General features: G+C 42.7%; 1 protein-coding gene across 6 annotated transcripts in view; it reads right to left on the minus strand.

The window, feature by feature from the left end:
• GLI3 (GLI family zinc finger 3) overlaps positions 1-21,359 on the minus strand; it is a 209,190-nt gene that overhangs the window by 140,657 nt on the left and 47,174 nt on the right. For 5 of the 6 annotated variants that reach the window (XM_042806495.1, XM_042806494.1, XM_042806493.1 and 2 more), the window contains exon 3: positions 897-1,139. In XM_042806495.1, the coding sequence (XP_042662429.1) occupies positions 897-1,139 (243 nt within the window). Of the gene's footprint in view, positions 1-896; positions 1,140-5,338; positions 5,371-21,359 lie in introns of those variants that run through there. The other variant, XM_032987034.2, reaches the window with a different exon arrangement.

Genomic DNA, 21,359 nt, shown 5'->3' on the forward strand with positions numbered 1-21,359 from the left:
GGAACTGGAGACTGGAAGGTTAAATGGCAAATCTGTATCCTGACTGGGTGATAAATCTATAATCAAAAGGCACAAGCCTTGACACCTCAAGATGTACTTCATTACTACACAACTAAATGTTTTTTTTCCTCTTTCTTTTTTTGTAAACTAGAAGCAGATGAAAAAAATTGCTTAACTCTCTCATATTTTGCCTGTGGAGAAATCCATTCCACATCTGTGTTCAAGTGTCAGTTAATTTCTTACTTTTTTATTAATGCCTGAGCAGGAATTCAGAAGTTGAAACCATTTGCCTTCTTCCCGCCTCCCTCCCTGCCCCCCCCACTTCAGGGAACTGTAGCTGGGGAAGAAAATTGCAAAACCACTCCAGCTCGCACACTCAAACACGCACATGAATCCCTAAAAAAACTCCAAAACAAAAGAAAAACCCCCAAAACACAGCCATAAACCTTCCAATCCACCCCCCCACCCCAAGTCACCACTGTATAAGGCACAGTCCTTCCTCCTCTTAATACCATACTTTAACAGTGTTTTAAAAGAGGGATTTTAAGGCCTGTTTCATTTTCCTTCTGTGCTTTCTTTAATGAAGCTTTTTTCTTCATGTATTAAGGAGGTGGAGCAAATGCAACCCTGGACAGCTGAGGAGGATTAGCAACAGATGAGATGTCCTGTGGAAGTTGCTTTGCAGAGGCCTGTGATAATTTTGAGCTGCAGTGCAACTGCCCCCCGGTTTTTAACTTCAGAAAAAAAGACTGGATTCCCTCAATGCACCACCACCACCCCCCTCCCCAGGCAAAGCAGTTCTCCCTGGGGACAACGCAAGGCAACAAATAAAACTGCATTAAATGTGGCACCCTTCCAACTTTGCATCCCAAAATGAACTGGCAGTAGATACTCACGGTAATGAGGGTCCATGTAACCATTTCGGGGGTCCATGGTAAAGAGCGTCCCGCGGTAAGGTACAGAAGGTTCGGGAAGGTGCGATATAGATCCATGGATCTCCTTCTTGATTAATGAGGCCCTTTCCTCACTCGACGTGGAAGGCTCTTCACTGATCTTGCCGAGGCCTTGCCCACCCTGCGGCTGCATTGTGATCGCGTTCCTTCTCTCTCTGTGATAGGTCTGCCCAGGACTTTCATCCTCTGCAAAAAAAACGAGGGAGAAGAAAGAGAGAAAGGAAAGAGAAAGAGAGACACGCACTTTTAGCCCATTTATAGCAAATGCAATAAAGAAAAAGTTCTCCCCACCCCCCCGCCCTCCTCCTCACTACCCCCTCCTCACGGTGTAAGTTGGTGACAGTAGGTGTACGTGTGGCTGTGAGAGATGGTCTGGGGAAGCCCGCCTGTTCTGAGCGGGCAGCTGCCGAGCGGTAGATCACCGTCACCCATGCGCCGATGCTCCCACCGGCAGGGCCATCAATCCTCCCCAAACAGACACAGGCTTGCTGTTTTCTTGCCTCTGGGACAAGGAGGTGGGGAGTTTGGGCTGCCTGATGGGGAGGCAAAAAAAAAAAAAAAAATGAAAACAAAAAATGATTTGTCACCAAGAGGAGATGATGAACCCCGCTGGCTGGGCCTAAATCAAACCTAGCCACCCACCGCTGCTCTGCAGCCCGGCTCCAGCCCCTGGAGGTTCGCTTGTGCGAGAGGCTGGAACCTTGCAGGAAGGCCCTTAGGGATCAGAAGTGAGGTGGGCAACGATAAAAAGGGTAAAATTGCTCAAGATACAGCAGCAGCAGCATCAGGCAGGCGCAAGTAAGGCCACCCGCTCTAACAGTGTCACCACATGGATGTGTGTGTAGGGTGGGGGAGCGTGCTCCCCCCTCTCTTTTTTTTTTTTTTTTTCCTTATATCCACCAGACAAACCCACAATTTCTTAATGAACAAGGTGGGAAGAAAAAAAAAAAAAAAAAAACAAACAAACAAACAAACAACCACCTTAGTACACCTCTAGGCCCGTGGTACCACCTGTGAGGGGACAGGAGCCTGGAGGACAGCCCCACCAGCCTCCCTCACAGGCAGCCCCAGGACCAGGTGCTGAGCCAACCCACCGCTCCCTTGGGGATTTTAACCCCCAGGGAACACATGCACCCTTCAAAAACCAGACCTAGTGGTTCTGTTCCTCAAAAGCCAGATGCATGTTCCCAGGTACGTTTCATACGTGCTGTGTGGTGGGGGGGTTTTGTCAGCTACACAAGCCTCTATCATAAATGCCCTCCTTAAGTTGCGTTAGTGCTTTAAAATCCAAGACATTTCTATAAACAAGCACAATTGCTGGCTGTAATCCTCAGCCAATACCCATGCTGCAGGTACAGCCTTGCTCAATCAACCAGGCTGCACACGTGAGTGTACACCAAGACATCTTGAAGAAGTACTAATAAATACGCTTAGCTACAAAAGTTGCTCAGCAATCTAGAAGTACATGAGGAACCTCAGATTATTAAACACTGGGCACAGAGAAAAAAAAAAAAAAAAGGTAACAAGAAAGGAAATTAACACACCTCTAGGAAACAAAAATAAAGTACACTTACTCTACAGTGCTCACGCAAGGAAGGATCGTTGACAACAGTGCCAAGATTACACTTCAGTTGTCAGAGATTTGGGGCCAGGGCTAAATTTTTTACTTGTACCTCGCCCTAGTGTATTTGTTCACATAGCGAAGGCACCACCAGTCAGCAAGTCACCAAGAGACTCCTTTCACCAAGACTGACACCAGCATAACTCAACCTATTTGCCTTCATATGAACTAGATTAGAAACAGGCGCCATACGTATAGATACCTGGATCTGAATTTCGGTCATTATATGCACAAACTAGCTATACCATTCCTCTCAATGAGGTGCTCTCGAGGCTTCTCCCTGCCCCCTCTCCTCCCCAGCAGCAACAACAGGAAAACCCAGCAGCATAGACTATTGAGCACTTAATTATTTTTCTATCTCCAAGTATTACAGCAACCAGGGTCTGCTGACTTATCAGCATCTTCCAGGGACTGAATTCTTTTTACAGCCAGCAGTAATTCTCCATACGGAGCAATTCCAGGGTTGGGTCTGAAGAGAAAGAGTTAATGGAAACGGACAACAACACTGCAGAGTTTAAACCCCTTGCCCTTTTCTACTTTTTATTAATATGCACAGGCACCAGTCCCTGCTCTGGATTAGCAGGGTTTAAGGTTTCAACTTTTTACACCGAAGCTGGTTTTAGTTAGAGAACTGCAAAAGGGAGTCTAAAACTTTAAAACTTATACGAGGTTTTTATAAAGCTGCTTGTATAACTAAAAAATAAAAAATAAATCGCCCCAAAGTCATATTTTCCATCCCACTTCTCTCTAGCTGGAGTCTTTTCTGTTAAATTTCAACCTAGAGTGAACTTTCACTGATGAGATGTAAACTCTTGTAAAAATAGGGGATTACACTCCATTTGAAATCCTGACAGACCTTTAAGAAGAGCAAGCTAACCTGTGCTATCACAGTATGGAAAGAAGCAAGCTAGAGTGATTTGTGGGGCTGTATAATCAATCTGAGGATCAGGTAGGATTTTAATTATTTTACTCTTCCATATAAAGGTAATATTTGTTTAAAATGCCATCCTGGGATACAACAAGAAGCTGACATCTCTTTGCAGGCTCCACTTTTCTTCTTTCCTTCTCAAAACGCGCATGTGTCATGAATCAAGGTACTAGTGACTGCTATGGAACAAGCTGATTTTCCAAATTGCTGAATGAAATTCAAAACCTATTTCCAGTAACTTTGAAACCAAAGGAAAAATGTGTTTTGTTTTAATAAGCTTTCCTCTTTTTTTTTTGGTTCTTCAAGGGAAAAAAAAAAAAAAAGAAAACCAAAAAAAGTAGCATTTTTCCTTCTGCATCAACTATCTCTCTCTTTCCATTATGAAATTATTGCCGTGTGCTGTTAGAAGTCAAGCATTTTTGTACGTTGTCAGTCATGCAAAAATCCCCTCGGAAGGATTTTTTTTTTTTTTTTTGAAGTCAACACGATGGCATTTTTGCAACAAGAAGGCATATTCCAACAGCCAAACGTCTTGCTCGGTGCTCACTTCACGCTCGGCAGCGCTGAGCCGCTTTTGATGTGGGGCGGATGAGAAGCCAGCCAGCCCCCCGCCAGCCGGCGAGCGGTTTGCAGGAGCTCCCCGGCACCGGGTGGGAAACTCCTCTTTGCAGCAACGCTACCGATGCTCGACAACAGCCGGCGAGCCGCTCCGGTGAGCCAAAAAGGAGGGGAGCTGCCTCATCTTGTCCTGTTTTCAGCTGAATCGTTCAATAAAGTTTTAAGAGTAAGCGCGGGCGAGCCGCGCCAGGCCAAATTATTGACAGAAACATTCTGTCCACCATGGCAACAAGTGGGACTCTATAGCAAAGATGTAAGCAAACAGCCCACTTCTCCGGCAGCATCTGCCAAAGGGGTTTACAGCCAAATACACAACTGTTAGCGCTCTGCTCACATTATAGAAGTGGCCAGCTTAAGGGTCAAAAGAAACATTCAATTTACTAAAGTCTTGCAGAGGGACAAATGCCAAAGTTAAAGGGACTGATCCTCCCTCATCCGTACCTGCTTCCTGCTGGTGGGACCCCAGCATAGCTCATCCCACCTTTTCCAGGTGTAATAAAGAGGGGTTAAATAAGAAAAGAAAAAAGTAATCATGCTCCAAGATCAATCTACAAAAGCTTCTCTTTCTTCATGTATACCCTAACTCTGTCTTAGCAAGCCAGGAGGCAGAGACACGTTAGAAGGGCTCAGCCTGGAACAACAACATTAATCCAAGATTCTCCCATCCACTGAGAAACACCCCAGTTAGCCCTGCTGTTCTGACCAGAAGCAGCTTTTATTAGAAGTGGTGAGCACCGAGGAGCACCTCATTTAAGCAACGAGCTTCTTCAAAAAACTCACACTGGACAGCATGCCTGAATAAACGCATTTTTAATTGCTCAGCTAATTTACCAAGAAAATTAAAAATCAGGACAGATCCAAACCTAATGCAAAAATCCATTAAACTTTCTTTCCCTGCTGAACTTTTTTTTTTTGCTCTTTTTTTTTTTCTTTTTTTAATTGTAGTCCAAGACAAAGTACAAGCTTTTTTACTTTAAACCTCCGAAAGTCAGCAACTAAAAAAAGTTGAAAATCTATTGATACACCACACCAAAAGTCAGTCTCACCACACTCGAGAGAGACCCCTGCTCAAACGAGGCAACGCCAGCCCCGTTAAACCTGCCTATGTATTAAGTTTCATCGCCGCGTTTCTGCATGCAACTTGTAGAGAGCACTACTGTCTCATGAGCCATCTGCCGACGCACTTTGGCTGGGTAAGAGAAGAGACAAGGTACTTACAACTCAGTCCAAGAGACCCTGGCCGACGCTCCCTCCAAGCTCTTCTCTTGACCAAAATTCTCTGGCTACCGGGACGTGGGCATTCCTCCCTCTCTTTTCCTCTCTCTCCCTTTCCCCCCCTCTCCCCATCTCCCTCCCTCTCTCTCATAGGCAGTGCTTCTCCCATTAGAGGAATTAAAAGTGGTTGGTGCCATGCTAAATTTAACAAGCTCATTAGTATTCTTCCTGTGTGCTTCCTAGTGAACTCTCCCTATTCAAGCAGCTCTCTCTAGCTGAGGGGTCAGGCGGCTAATCATTAAATCAAACTAATGTCACCCTATCACAATCGGCCTAAGAGAAGGAGGGTTTATTATTTCAGTTTATGCTAAATAAACGGTTTTACAAATGGTCTCCAAGCAAGGTCAACAGCAGCTTCAATTACAAGACAAACTTAACAAGAGTTGCTATAAACCAAGTGCTCCATATTGACCTAAGCACAAGCTCGGCTCCGCATATTGCCACTAGCAGGATTGTACAGGAATGCATATTGTAAAATAAAGGAAAGGGTAATCTTTTCTTTGCCAGAATTTGTGACTGCACAGAGACTGCTCATTCACCTCTCCCCAACCAGCTTGCTGCTCAGCTCAATTCACCCCACACAAAGGCTGAAGACCAGACCTCAATGGACCGAGTGAAACATGTTCAAAACTAGGCTCTCTATTGTGACTGAATTTCTTAACATCTTTTCAAAAAGCGGAGAATGCCTTGAGGCTAAAGGAAGAAACAGGCTAATGGTGAATTGGGAATACTGAGCAAATTTCAGAGCCCTTTCCTCCTAGCTTTTGAGGTTGAAAGCAAGCTCTTTCCTTTCAAGTTTCAAAGTCCTTTTTCCTCCCGCAGTGTCACAGAAGGATTTGAAAAGAAGGTAATTGTGCTCACAGTCCCCCTGATCAGAGCTTACGTCCTATTTCTGGTATTTCAGAATACTTCTTGCAATAATGGTGCATATAGCTCAATCCCTTAACCGTCCTGCACTCTGCAATTGCTCATTAAATGAACAATTGCTGGTATAAAATGCCTTTTATGTTCAAGGTCTGGATATAAGATAAGCATTCTAGTACTCTAAATTTGGTTTACTAAGGAAACTCTCCATCATTAAATTACAAAACTGAAGTCAGAATATCAGTCTTTCCCAGAAAAGTAGCATTTTAGGTTTCTGTGAGCCAGAAGAAGGTGGGGGGGATGGCATGTAAAAAAGATTGACTACTTCGATTCTTAATAGAATAGATACCTAAATAAGAAAGCAGTTTCCCCTCACATTTAAGAAGGTCTAATTTTTGGAGACTTGATCTTTTCTTCCTTGAAATGATGTAATAGAGCTATTGCCAGGCTCATTAGGACATGTGTATCTATACCTTCTTGGATACACCCGCTGATCACTACTCTCTGGCCACCTTAAGAGCAAAGCAGGAGGAAATACATCTGTAGGACTGTGCTTGCCTTTAAAAACAGAAAGTGTTGTAAGCAAACTTCTGGTTTGGGTGGGTACAGTGGTTTAAATTGGGCACTCTTGGTCCAGAGTTTGTTATTTTCCTGCATTTGGAGCAACTCCACTTGAAATACATACTCTGGAAACACTAAACACAGATATGAAGCACAATGCTCATAAATGGTTTTAAAAACTGACTCCAACCATACGAGAGTCTACAAAATCTGTTAGATTACAAGTACGCTACTCACTTTATTTGCAATGCTTAAGCATACCTTATACAAGACTTTTGTGCTCATAAACACCATATATTATCTGAGCTGACCACTGAAAATGTGTAGATTTATATTCCCATTTGTAATGAATTTTCAGCTTAGTTATCTTCCCATTACCATATGTATAGTATTTTCCAGGAACTGATTTGTGACCTTTGGAATATGAATACACAGATCCTTTCCTCTGTTTTTTTTTTGTTTGTTTTGAGAAACCTGTTATTTTCTTTTGTTTGTCATCTTTAACTTTCACTGGAAGAAAAAGGATTTATCAATGAGGGAGAAAGCGGACCCAATCCCAACAATACCTACATAATACCCCCCCACACCCCCATTATTTTCCACCAGTGACACATACGTTCATTTTTGCTGCACCTACAGCACAACTCGGTTCAATCCTGGTTTTGAAAGTGCAAAGGAAGCCGGAACACCGTGCATCAATACAGTTCCTATGACTTCCGAAACTGAGCCCGAATCCTGTGCTCCCCCGGCCAACGGCAGAGCTCCCGCTGACCCGCAGGAGTCAAGGCCGGGCCTGCACAGAGCTCACGCTGCTCCAACATGAAGTCGGCAACGCATTGCCGTCAGCAGAACGTGGCTCGCAGCCTTCTCCAGCCGCGCACAATTCCCCGAGACTGCTGGGGAACCTGCTAACGGTAGGCAGCAGCTTCAAATTCAGGTGAACTTTTTTTCCGACACGTAGATCAGAGCGCGCCTTGTTAGCAGGGATGTCTTTGCCTCAACTTCTTGATTGTCCGGATGAATTTACACTGCTTGGTGCCTCCCCAACTGCTCCTAACTAAAACTAAGTGGCTGATGCTACAGATGTATGAAATGATGTAAAATAAAATGACTTTTAAAGTTTTATACAAGCAAACACCACCCAGATTTAAATGGGAGTCTGCATCTACAAACCCCAGCTTCAGACGTATAGGGAGATGCTAAAAATCTCATTTAAACTAAAAAAAAAAAAAAAAAAAAAAAGGGAACTTAGGGAACACAAGAGGCTGGTGAGGACACAGCTACGTGCATACAAAGGCACAGGGTGTTGTGGGAAGCTCCCCGTCGGTCCCAGGACCCTGACCCTCAACAGGCATACGAGGAGGGCAAGAGGCAGAGCTCTGCACCTGATCCTACATCTCACCGATCGTGTGGGGACGTGGGGAGAAGGAACAACATTTGGGCAGATGCCTGACGTTACTGGGAGCTGTCCCGCTGACTGCAGTGACTTGGGATCAAGCCGCGGCAGTTGCTGGCTGTGACCCAGATGCCCGCAGCGTCCCGCCAGCCAGGTCTGCCCAGAGCTCCTGAGCCAAAGGGCCACCGAGCCGAGGGCCACCGAGCCCCTGTGGTGACACCCAGCCCGCGGGGCTGCCAGTCTCAGGGGAGCGAATTGAGGCACAAATTCCCAGCAACTCACACAGAAAACCAAAGGGGGGGGGGGGGGGGGGGAGGAGGCGCCTCACTTATGAGTATGCCCTCTCCCAGCTTGTTTCCACACAGGCTTTAAAACAACAAAAACAAACAGTTTGAATCAAAACAGCTGAAAGCCATTTTCTCCCTTTCCAAGTTCAGGGCTAGGTGTTTCTCCCACGGCAGACAGCAGATTATTGCAGTGACAGGGCTCACGAGCGCAGCCCCCAGCGCTCTGGTTTAGGTGTCAGTGACAACACAGACTGCTGCGGGAGAAACATCAACGAGAGCTTTTAAGTTCACCTTCATGGGGCTGCAAGGCCCAAATCCTGCTTGCTTTACTCGCACCCTAATCCCAGCGATTCGGTGGAAACTACTGGTGCAAGTAAAACGAGAGGGATTCACATCCAGCGTCAGAAATGCTCCAATCATTGGGCGCGAATGGTCTGTGCTTGGAAAACTTATTGGACATGTTTGTTAGCATGTGGAAATGCTGTATCATTAGCTTGATGAAAAATGGATGCTTAGTAGTATCTGTGCTTTGTAGTTCCAGTGGACAAGAAAAAAAAGAAAGCCTTAATGCAGAAGTAGAAGACATTTGAAGGTAGAATTAATTGGCAAAATGAACACGTAGTATGTGATTTCTCCTTTCACATTTGCAGAACTAGAAGGCAGGCAAAAGCATCTCCCTTTCTTGGTATAATAAACTTTATGTTTTGATTTTGCTACTCAAGGATTGGGAAACTCACTCAAGAAAAAAAAAAATCTCTTGCAAAAAACAACTTTACTTTTTTCCCCTCTTAAAAAGTGCTCCACCGTACAAAATTCAGAAAAGACCACAAATTACTGCACAATAGCCCCAGCAAACTGGAACATTTGCTCCAAGTCTGCTGATCAGGGCTAAAACTCAAGCTTTACACTTGCAGAATATCTCCAGGATTATGGCTCTTCTCCAACATCTAGCCTCTTCAAAGAGCCAGGAGACTCAAATATAACAGAGAAAGATGTGTATGGACACTGGGATCTGACTTTTGGCAACCATTTCTCAATATGGAAAAGCCCCTCAGCCTCTTGCAAAACACTCATAAGGATCTCCTGATTCGAAAACATTATGAAGTTCCTTCCATTAGCCAGTTATTAGACTGTTAGTCACTGCTTACTTTGAGCGGCTAATTAGTTACATCAAAGGCGCTACAATAAATTCCCAGGAGGGTTTTAGGGGCGGGGGGGGAATGTATTTCTCAACCATCTAATAGCGCATTTATGCCTATCTGAGGGTAACTGCCTCATTTCACTCTGACACTGGGGGACATATTCTGTGGTGCTGTCACTTTCTACCAAGCCAGCAGCAACACCAGGCCTTAAAGCTCTTTCACAAAGCTGTTTGTAGCCCGATATAAATTTGATTAGCCATGCTTAGAAGCCACAAGAGTGAAAGGAGTTACAAACCCTTTCGTGCACCATCTCCCTTTGTAACATCTACAGCCCAGGCACCTTGGCCTTGGCAGAATAAGAAAAAAAAGTTACTTTAATTAGCGTTGCATACAGAGTTGATACTTCTTCCCTTTTTCCTTCAGTGGGATCGAACTGCTAAATGGAATCATTAGCCAATCACCAAGTGGTTTGCAACAACCCAAAGCCATGGCAACCCTTCAGCGTAGATGGCAGACACCACCTTTTTCATTGCAAAATTTAATTATTGCTGCATCCTTTTGCACAGTTGCAGTAAGAGTCAGAGTTTCCATTATATCCCTGGACTTCTGGCCTCTGAAGCATACCAGTTGTTTAAAAATATATGTTATGGGTTACTCTGCCCTGATTTACAGTGGTGGCATTCTCAGTTGCAAACAATGATTTCATCAAGGTTTCCAGGCAAAATTTGAATACCATATAAATTATTTTGTGTGCAGATGTACATGTATCTCTGTACACACATAAGTATACACACGTGTGGTCACATGCACTCACAAATTCAGCTCCACCTTACATTCCATAAAATCCAAGCGCTTGTAAATGAGGCTCTGTGTGATGCATGAATGTCTTCACCTAAGTGTCCACACAGGCATGCTGGATCCTTGAACACAGAAATTAGACTTCTCACATTCCTCAGCAGTAGTCTAATTCAGGAGGAGAATACTGCAAAACAAATGTAAGGCCTACAGTGAAGGATGTTTTCAAGCAAAGAAAAAACCTCCCCAGAAAGCTCAAGTCCTGTATACCAAACGATTTGATTCTTTGAATGATCTTCTGGACATCAGTGCATTAAAAACTGCAGAGCTACTAATCCACAGACATCATCAAATATTTCTTTTATCAACACTTCTGCTCCCCCAAGAATTTGGAATTCTGAGAACCCCAAACCTGACAACATCTGTTTACCTATCAAATAGATGCAGTAAGTGTTGAAGTTCAGAGGCTGTCTTCCCTGCCTGGAGACACCTCCTTACAATAAAGAAAAAAATAAAAATCTCTCCTTAGGCCTTAAAAAAAGTGCTTGAGCTTCCCAAAGACCAACCTGGTTTTTCCCTCACCATCCCTGCTCACTTTCTTCTCCGTTTCCTCCACTAAGGAGGGTGCGTGAGCTCTGGCAGAGATGCGCACTGCCACACTACCTCACGCATACATCTTTGCATTCCAGTCACCAAAACCATTACTGCCAGCCGCAAGCTGGCACAAGGCTGGCTCCAAGGGCAGGGCCATGGGAGCGGGCAGAGAGGGATGGAGAGTGGAGAGCCTGGAAGGGAGGGAAGGGGCCAATTCTTCATACCACCATCTCCACACCCCTCACCTAGGGGAAGGAACGCTCTTAAAAGCTTTGAGGAGAAGGCTTGTGACACATTGGCTTGGAGAATTAAGATCACTGACTCCACTAGTCTGTGGGGTCCCCATCCCTGGACAGGGGGTTCTTCCTTGCCAGTGCCTCTCTCCTCACTTCTTCACTTCCACTGCATGCTCCTGGCCAGGCTCCCGCCTCGCCTGCAACACTTGAGAAGAGGCTGGAAAGCCTGAGACACACCAGCTTTTTCTGCCTTCTCAACACAACCCCACAGCGGGGGAGGAACTGCACACCAACCAGATCGTTTTGTGGATTAAAACAAGTTAATGTTTTCTGTTGAGTTCTAGGGATGAGCAAAATCGGGTTTGAGACTTCACTTTGACTACTTCTGTATTTGTCTTTCTACCAGGAATGCTGTATAACAGATTTTACATGACACTGGAATATTGCCGCAAGCTTTTAACAATCCAACCGCACACGGGTACTTAAGTGGTTTTAACTGTCTTAAGCAATATTATATATTTCCATTTATCATTACGCAATGGACACCTGAGATCAGAAAGACAGCCAAGGTAGAAAAACATTCATATGTTCAGAAAGGAAGTGTCAGAACAATTTTATTAAAGCAACACTCTCTCTACCTACTACACCGGCCATAGCAGCTCAAAAGGAGCTTTAACGTATTAATCATGTTTTAGTGGCTTCATCCATGCACAATCTGGCAGAAGAAGATTTCAATGTTTCCCTATTATTTTTTCCTTATTACTTTTGGCTACCTAGATTTTTCAGGAAACATCCATTTCATAAAAAAAATAAACTAAGTCCATCCCGCCCCCCCCCCCCCCCCCCCCCCAAGTTAAACAAGCCTGATTTGTATGGGAAGGAGGTTGGGGAAGACAAAGGGAACCACCCGAAAAAGTTCATTTGGCTGTATACAAATAAGCAAGATAAAATTAAAGAAAGAAAGAAAAAAAAAAAAAGTAGAGTACTGCACACTGCCCAGGAGTATAATCACTTCTGTGTGCTGAGAAAGAACGCAAAACTGTAGCCAATAAAGGAGGATCCATTCTGATGCAGAAAGTATTTCAACAACAGAAGAGTATTACCAAATTTCACTGAAAGGAGCCTGTTTTTAAAAAACAAAGTAGGACTGCCTCTTAAATATACCACTAAGAGTTCCAACTATTTCTAAGCATGCCACAGACTTTTTTACATCATGACAGAATCAAAACTGTTTTCCTCCATTTCTGTTAATAAATTGTATGGTAGAAAGGTGTAGCACTGTTGCATTGAACAAGTGAAGCAAAAAGAAAACTAATGTCAGAAACGGTGCTGCCTCTAGAAAAATAAATTATCAGAACATTTTTGAAAGGAAAATGCAACCTCCGCAAGCGTTTCACATGCAGCTGTCAGGAGGGACTGAATCTCCAAGTTCTTGCAAAAGTAAAATTGTTATGGGAGAATTCACAGTGAACTCTGGAATTGAAGCTCTTTCTGCTCCTCAAATCTCACCCTGGTCTTCCATAAACCACAATTTTGTCTTCTTCACTCAGCAAACTGGTAAAATACTGGTGACTGGTTTCATAAAAGTATTTTTGTATAGCAAATAAGCACAGTAATGATGGAAGGATTCAAGGTCTGTTTGATTTACGTACAGAAACATCCTGTTGGATCTAAGGGCAAAATATGCTGAAGAGTCAGCCCAAAGCTGCCCTACAAATCACTGTACATCAAAGGTTCCGATTCTGCAAAACGTAGCGTGCCTCCCATTTCTATTACGTAAAATGGTTGTCCACAACTTGCACAACTTGTCCACAAACACAGAACTATTGACTAATAACCATTTACCACGTTCCTCCATAGGGAAAAAAAAAAAAAAAAAAAAAGAAAAAACCCCATAAAATCTGAACAAACAAATCAATCTTTAAAGTATCATTGCCATGAATTCATAATGCCTACCCCATCCAACCCTCTTTCCTATTATATCATATCATTAACAGAGAAATCTAACCCAAAACACACTGCTTCTCCCTCTTCATATCTAAACTACTTTAAATTCTGCATGATGGCTTTTAATAAACTTCCTAAAAAAAAGTGAATAGCAACAGTGGACTTAATTTACTAGTGTCTTCTACAGACCGCTAAATATTTGAAGAAGCGTTTTTCCAAACAGTGGCCAAGTTCTTTCTTCCCGAGTGCACAAGAGGGTCCATCTTGCAGACACCAAGAATTAATTTTTTTCCTTTAGAGAGAAACCATAGTCTTTTGGAAATATAATACAGATGTCTCCCACATCACAGTGCCAAATCTTTCAGATTAAGAATACTACTTTTATGCTCATCTCATTGATTGGAGCAGTTTTACCAGAAGTCTTGTAAATGTGAAAAAGAGCAGGAGATAATCTGTAGCCTAAACACCTTAAGGCACTCCCACAGTTATTCATGACAATGCTGTCAACTGCGCCACAACCATTTGTTATATTAACATATCCTTTTTGCAGAAGATATGAGATTTAAACACATTTGTCCTATGAAATTCAACTAGATTTTTTAGATGCACCACAATTCTAACATCAAAACCAGCTAGCTGTAAAGAAGAGATTCCCACTAGAAAATGCTGGCTTTTCATGGAAAAGACACGCTACACAGCCTTCTCACAGCAGAAAGCGTATTGGGCTTGCTTGTTGCAACTCCTTTCTAAAGACTAGGAGAAAAGAAAAAAAAAAAAATCTTTTCCAGAGCTGTAAGGCTACCACTGTCAGCTGCACTGAACTACATACTTCCCTGTCTTTTGGGTCTTATCTTCAAAAATCACGGAAACAAAGATGTAAACTTGGACATTAAAGAGTGCTAACATCAAAGTACATGCACTACTTTTGATATTAACCAAAGCCTTGAACCACCAATCTAACTGGCACAAATCAGGGGTGTCTATGTAATTTCAGCAACAGCTGAACGGAGCTCTCTTCCGTGGCCTGCATTTGCTCACCAACTTTTCAAAGCACAATATCACTGTATGTTTTTACAACTAGCTGCCGATCAAGAAAGCAGCAGGAACCCAGATTCACTTCTTGGCATCTTCACAATTCCTCTGTCCACATTTCAGAACACACAAAGCCTTCCATTCGTTTCTTTCCCTTTAATACATTTTTAACATCTCTGCCCAGAGCAATTCCCTTGCACAGGGGCAAACCATGGCCTGTAGCACGTCACTGGCCTTTAGTTTACATAAAAATTACTGTATACCCCAAGTTAAGTGGAAAAAATAATATACACATGAATAAATTATGTAAACAGATAATAACATACTTATATATGTTATATATATATATATACACACACACACACTTACATATCACACACCCACCACTTGTGCCTGAGTCTGCATATCCCAACAGACCTTTAAATTCTCTCATTAAAAAAGTTAAGAAAGAGTATTTAATCTCTCCTAACCATGACCGTTTTCCACAAAAACCTGGATTTTCATCAGTATTCCCCCTTGCTCTTCAAGAGAGCTGCAATACCACCTTCATAACTTGGATTCAGATTTGTCTGGGCCTGAATTTAATGTCATGATCTTACAAAAAGCTAGCTACCACACTCAAACCAGTGTAACTCCTGCAGGAAAGGCAGTGTAAAACATGCAGGTAGATGGCTAGACAACACTTTGATTTTTAACTTTCCCTTATGCTTTAACTTACCAGCTTAGTTCACACTGAAGTCTATGCAAGACTCAGAATGTTACCTCAGAAAATCTCATACAGCTTTAGCCAGGAGAACACATTAGGGCTTCAACTAGCGTAGGTTCTGCACCTCAAGTTACAAGTACAAACTTCAGGGTAAATGCAAAGAAGAAGGAAGAGAGAGGAGACAAACAAAAATAAAATTATATTTATATATATATATAAAAAGGAAAGAGACACTCAAGTCTGGATTCCTAGCATTTTTTGGTACCCTATTAACGTTTTACATTAATAGGATAAAACCCAGGATGCATGCTGTGATGCAGTAGTAAAACACTGAGCAACACATTGTAGCACATAACTGTACTCAGAGGGACTGCTCTCCTCCCATGCCACAACCTTCTTTTGCCTCATTTCCGAAGGAAACCAGGCTAAATAACAACTATCAAGGGAAGGAAGAAAAGAGTTCAGTATCTACTCTCCATAGCTTTGAAACCCACTGATCACATTAAGCCATTTTTTTCTGAGGCAAGAGTTTCTATACCAGTTCTCTACCAAAAAAAAGGCAGAAAACAGGTGGAAGAGATGCTCTATTATCAACCTTTCTAATACCAAGGTTGCAGAGTGATTTCTTTTTATCATCCAAGAAAGTATTTAAGGATCAAGGTTCAATAAGCATCCCACCGGAAGAAAAAACTTTGATTAGAGCCAGCATCTTATTAGACACCAGAGAATCAAGACAGAAAGCCATACCCTGGAGGAAATTCCGAGGAAGGTCCATTCCTACTCCAAGCAGATTGTGTTTTGAACATTGCTGCTGATTAGGGATGTGACTGGGAGCAAGTTTCCATGATAAATCATACAGTTTACAGCATCAGAATGCAACAGATTCACACGCAGTTCTGTGCACTGCAGCACTATCCGGATGACCAAGATGTTCACAGTGTTTGCAAGTGGTTGAGTATTCTTCTGAGGACCATGCAGTTGTCTTCCACAGTCCCCCTCAACCACTGAGGAGGAAAATACACAGGAATGACTTCATATACCCAACAGGCTTGCCAGCCACTCACAAAACCATATGTGAACATGAAGATGGAGACTAACCATAGGGTCTATTTTGACAGTCTGACCATAAAATCTGTCACAAAGTGGAAATTAGGAAAGCCATATATGCATAGTCTTAATGAAGGCTAGCAATTAAAAGTGTGGCCCAGGAGTGATCATAGTCATCTTCACAGAGCAGAAGCGTGGTTGTAGAAATGTCAGACTTCTATATCAGAAGCTGGGGGTAAAAGGGCCTTCTCCTCAACTCCTCCACAAGACAAGACCCTTATTCACTTCAGTGGAAGTTACAAGCAGGAAACTCTGGCGGGAGCAGGCCCAAAGGAAGGTGAGAACAAATGGCACCTTAAACCAATAAAATACCTGTGGCCCAGCAAGCTGTCTCATTACTGAGAAGGAGTCCGTAATTAAAATTTTAATGGAATGCAAGCAGGTTTCTAAATCATTAGGCAACAGAACACAGAGTGTCAGCGGTATGGCAGAATAGGGAGGGGATAGAGAAAACTCAACCATCACTGCTTAATCACCTGGGGCTCCACTGCAGCTACTCATCTGAGGAGCACAGTCAGGAAAGTCTGTTATGCGATCCCAACTACCTACTCGGTAGCAGGAGGTCATTAATTTATCCTCCCTCTTCCCAAATCGTAACATTTTGCTTGTAAGGACTTGAGAGTAGGTATATATTTTTGCCACAAGTGTAAAACAAAACCATCATATCCTGTTTATTAAGCATTACATATTTACGCACACACACAGTGCTATTAGAACATAAATAATATAACAAGAGGATAATTTGAATGTAACATCAAGCCCACAAAAGAAAGACGTGGCAAAATTAAGGATGCTTGTACACCATCAGTTACAACCTCACACGTGTAACCACCACCTGCTTCAAGATGCATACAAAGCAACATGCTGGTTTTGTCCTGCAGGATTCCGGCTTCATCTAGTGCACGGGGTGGACAACGTGTCCCTAACAAGCAGCCTGTCACTACCTGGTTTTCCTCTCAGAGTTCAATGTGTGGCCCCTCTGCTCTGTGTGCTGCGCTTCACTGAAGCCCAGCTCTCCAGATAGAATTATTAATTTCCTCTTGGGCTTTCTCTGGCACTCATCACAATAATATCCGAGTGCTTCATGAATATTAACAAAATGTATTTTACAACAGTTCTGAGAGGTGAAGAGATGGTATTGCCCACTACCTACAGAGACTACCAATTCAGCGTTCCTAGTTGCAGGTGCCCAGTCTCAAGAGCCTGAGAACCCAAGTTTTTGGAGTATTTAGCATCAGATCTAATTCATCCAGTTTGTGTTTTCAAGAGTTATCTATGACCGCCTCTGTTCGCATGCATGAATGTTCACCTTTTTGAAAATCAGCTGCAAGTCACATACCAAGAAAACAAGAAACACACCGTATATTGGTGGTGTTGATGTGCCCCAAGTAATCTGAGTTCTAGATGAGCTGTAATTAATGGCACCATAAAAGTTCCTACATATTTGCAGTTAATGTATTTAAAAAGGCAGGAGTTGTGACTGAAGATTTCTTTGCTTCTGAGGCATCTATGAAAAGTCTCTCTCCTGAACAGGTATTCTATTATCTAAAAGGTGATTTCAGTCTGTAGTATCTCCTTCTATGGTAGCAGAGGGATACTCTGTCTTCTACTTAGTTACGTATTTTCATGAAAATAGAGGAATTCATATCACTGAGACCGCCTTACTGTCAATGCAGCAAAAGTTGGCCAAGGGTGTGACAGGCTAGTATAAGAGAAGAAAAAAGGGGAGAGAGAAATAGAAGTCACATATCCTGTTTCTTCAGGCCACCACACTAGGAATGCATGTGATCATATAATCAAAGACTACATTATAATGCACAGGCACAGAAAATTCCATGTTGGCATTCCTGATTTTGTGATATAAATAATATTTCTTTAATTTAATGACTTGCATGTAGCAGAATGGAAAGCCAAATATGGCAGCCATAAGAAACATGTGCTTTTGATTCAACCCACTGATCCCTTTGAAACCTCAAGCAAACAAAACAACTTTGTAACTCCCCCACCACGTCCAGGGCAGAAGACGATGGACAGCTTGTCAAGGGTTCACCGAGTTGCTGATAACAGCAAATTCTGCATGTTGAATCTCACCACAGGCTTTGATGAGTAAGGTTGCTCTAGTGAGAACAAGCTTGCAGCTTCTTCCACTGAAATGTACTTCTGCTGTTCCATTTTTCACCTTGTTGTTTTTAAAATGCTGCACCTTTCCCACTGTTCTCTCCTTTTCCCAGTGCTATTTGCTATGCCAACCCTGCTCTCCACAAGCCTCTTATCCCAGACCCATTCTCTTCAGCCAATATACGTTAGCCATGAAATCTAAGCTTTTTGTCCGATTTCTTGTGGGAAGAATCTCTTTGCTCAGCTGATCCCATCTTCTCTCTCAATTGACTTTTTCTTTATCTTCAGTCATGCGTACCAGTCAGCATGCCCCATTCCTGATGTTTCCCCGTCTCTCCCTCCAGGATCTGCATCCAATCTCAGCACACCGAGCTTGGGCTCCTTTCTTCAGCTTCTTTTTATGGCATCTTTTCTCTCATCCCTTCCTCCCGTCTGACAGGACTCCCACTCTCCAACCCACGTTCAATTAAGCAGAAACTTTCCCCCATCGTTCTCAGCATCGAACCCTGAACTAGCACAGGAAAACACATAGGGATGTCTTTCACAGTATATTCCGAACAGTGGGGATCCTGTAGGATCTTCTTCAGTTTCCTCGCACTCTTCCTTCACGTTGTTAGCATTGCCTTCTCTTTGATGCAGCTGGCTCACAGTGACAGATAAAAACCACAGACCTAAGGTCCACTTGCATGCTTTGCAGGAAGAAGGTAGTACCTGAGGAGAAATGATCCCTGCAACTTTCACAGTTGCAGTTAAGTCTATGGAAGCTGGGAAATGCCAGTTCAGACGATTAGAGCAATAAAATAGGATTAATCTCACCTAACTCTAATGTAATCTAGCTGTCTACTCTCCTTCTATCATTAGCTGAGAAAAGATACCTCCAAACAGTGATTCAGCCTATCTGAAAATGGAAGAACTTATCCTTTGGACATATATCACTGACTATAGATCATCCAGATGATTAATGCCAGTCTGACGTCTACCTTTCAGAAAGATAAAGGTAGGTAAGGTGAATCCACTTCACAACTTTCAGAAATAAGGGGAATGCAAAGTGGGTTTTCATATTTTTTTGGTAGGAGGTACTGTTTTGCCATCCAGTAATAATAGTACGTGCATCCAGTCTTCGATTTACTACTGCCAACTGTTTGGTCCAATTTCATCTTTCAGTAACATAAGCAGCTGAACTGAAGCTAGCAAATTTCATCCTCTATTTTCATTACAGCAACCAAATATTACAGGGGAATTTGAAGAGCAGTGAATAATTATCACTTTCAAATGATTCATCTAACCTTCTCACAGGCCAAACAGTACCAAAACTGGAACAGCAACACTGAAACACCGACCAAACAATATCACTCCTACAAGTAAATAATATGCCTTCTCATCTTGATTGCTTATTTCAATCAAATGTATAGTCTACCACTTTGTAATAAGGTGCCATCAGCTACAGTCGCAAAGATAACACAGCCAAACCAATACAGCCATATTTTTCTAATTTCTAAGGAGAACACTTAACACTTTCAGCCATATAACCAGTAAGACTACAATAGGCATTTTGTAAGATTAGTAGATGGCCCCATTCCCAAAAACATTCTGTGGGTCAGATGTCTCACTTCAGAGACACCTCACTGTAGTCATCCAGGTGCCTGAGATGCAAAGGTAATGAATGCTCCCAAGTCACAAGATTCGTATCAGTGAATCATTCAGAAACTTCCAGAGTCTCCTCAGATTGGGCATCTGAAAGTCAAGGCTTAAAACAACACAGACTGCAGCACCGCTAAGTAACTGCAATCATGATTTACTGATCTACACTGTCTTTAGCGACTCAGTTTCAAAACCCTGCGTGTGCTAGCCAACAGCTGGTATCAGTCTGTGCCTGCACAGAAGACTGGAGATGTGAGAGACCAACATCTCCATGAGTGCTGTGCAGCCAGTTACTTCTCTGGCTCTTTCTCCATCTGTCTGCCTGTATCTGTTTTGACTGTTCAAAGTAGGAACTCTCCACAGCAAGAACTGTCTGTTATCAGCTATATATCCACAACGGAGCCCTCTCAGAATGGGCCCCTCAGGGGCACCACAAAAATGTTTTTCAGGCTGCACAATCTGAGTCTCTTGGAGGTCTACTGGAGAGCCTGTATTCAAGCACCAGTTACCCAACATGCATGCAGTTAGCTTTTCAAAAAACGGCATGCTGCCCATTAAGTGTGAACACGGAGAGGTCTCAGTCATGGCTGAGTCTCACAAAGGAAGTGCAAGAAATTCTCCCTTTGTTGTTGTGTTTAACTGGCATCACTAATGTTTTAACAAAGCAATCTCTTGAATGCAACACCTGAAATAGTCACCCTTTCCCTTCTGATTTTCACCTGAATGTGCCTTCCCTCACTGCTGCAGGGGTAGCCTGCCTGGACAGCAAAAAGCTGCAAAGTTTTAAGTGTTCCCCTCTACCTCCACCTCTGTTACCACCAATAGCGATTAGGGAACATCCCTTAAATTGGGGGCTGTCTGATACCACTGTCTCCTAATCCCATGAAGAAGGAAAAGCACACGTACCCTATCTTGCTGAGAATACCTTTTTTTAAAAAATTCAGGATCCAGTGAAGATTGATGAACTGCACCGTACAATTAATTGTCATTGTTCCCAGATGAGTTATTAAAGCTGTGGAGTCATTAAATCACATCCCGTCTTTCTTCTTACAGTCAGGACAATCTCCATGTTGAAGAAACACGGGTGGAAATAAGAAGCAGGGAAAAAAGCTCTGGATTTCTTTAGTTGCAGAGCTTGACTTAAGACAGCTTTGAAACAGCCCACTGCTGGGAGACAAAATCGTGGAATAACTTGCGAGTAAGCGTGGGTGTTTGTAAATAAGGCAAAGGGTAACCTTAGTAATTCATGAAAACTTCTCAAGCATTAGTGCATAGCTGGTGTAGGTTTAGATTTCATCTTCAGAATTTTAACTTGCATTGCCAAAATGTTTCATTTCAAACTTGGGAGAGGCTGTGTTTACCATTGGGAGATAATAAGTTTTAAAACACTGTTGCCATCCCTTAACAGCTAACAAATCTGGAGAGAAAATCAACTACAGAACAAAATTGGGACTAGGGAATTGTTAACAAAAAAAAATACTTTTCCCTTCAGCTCTACAAAGAGATCACAGAACAGTTCTTTACTCAAACCAGATTTT

Source organism: Tyto alba, unplaced genomic scaffold (assembly GCF_018691265.1).
Source record: "Tyto alba isolate M040663 unplaced genomic scaffold, T.alba_DEE_v4.0 Super-Scaffold_46, whole genome shotgun sequence".
NCBI lineage: Eukaryota > Metazoa > Chordata > Aves > Strigiformes > Tytonidae > Tyto > Tyto alba.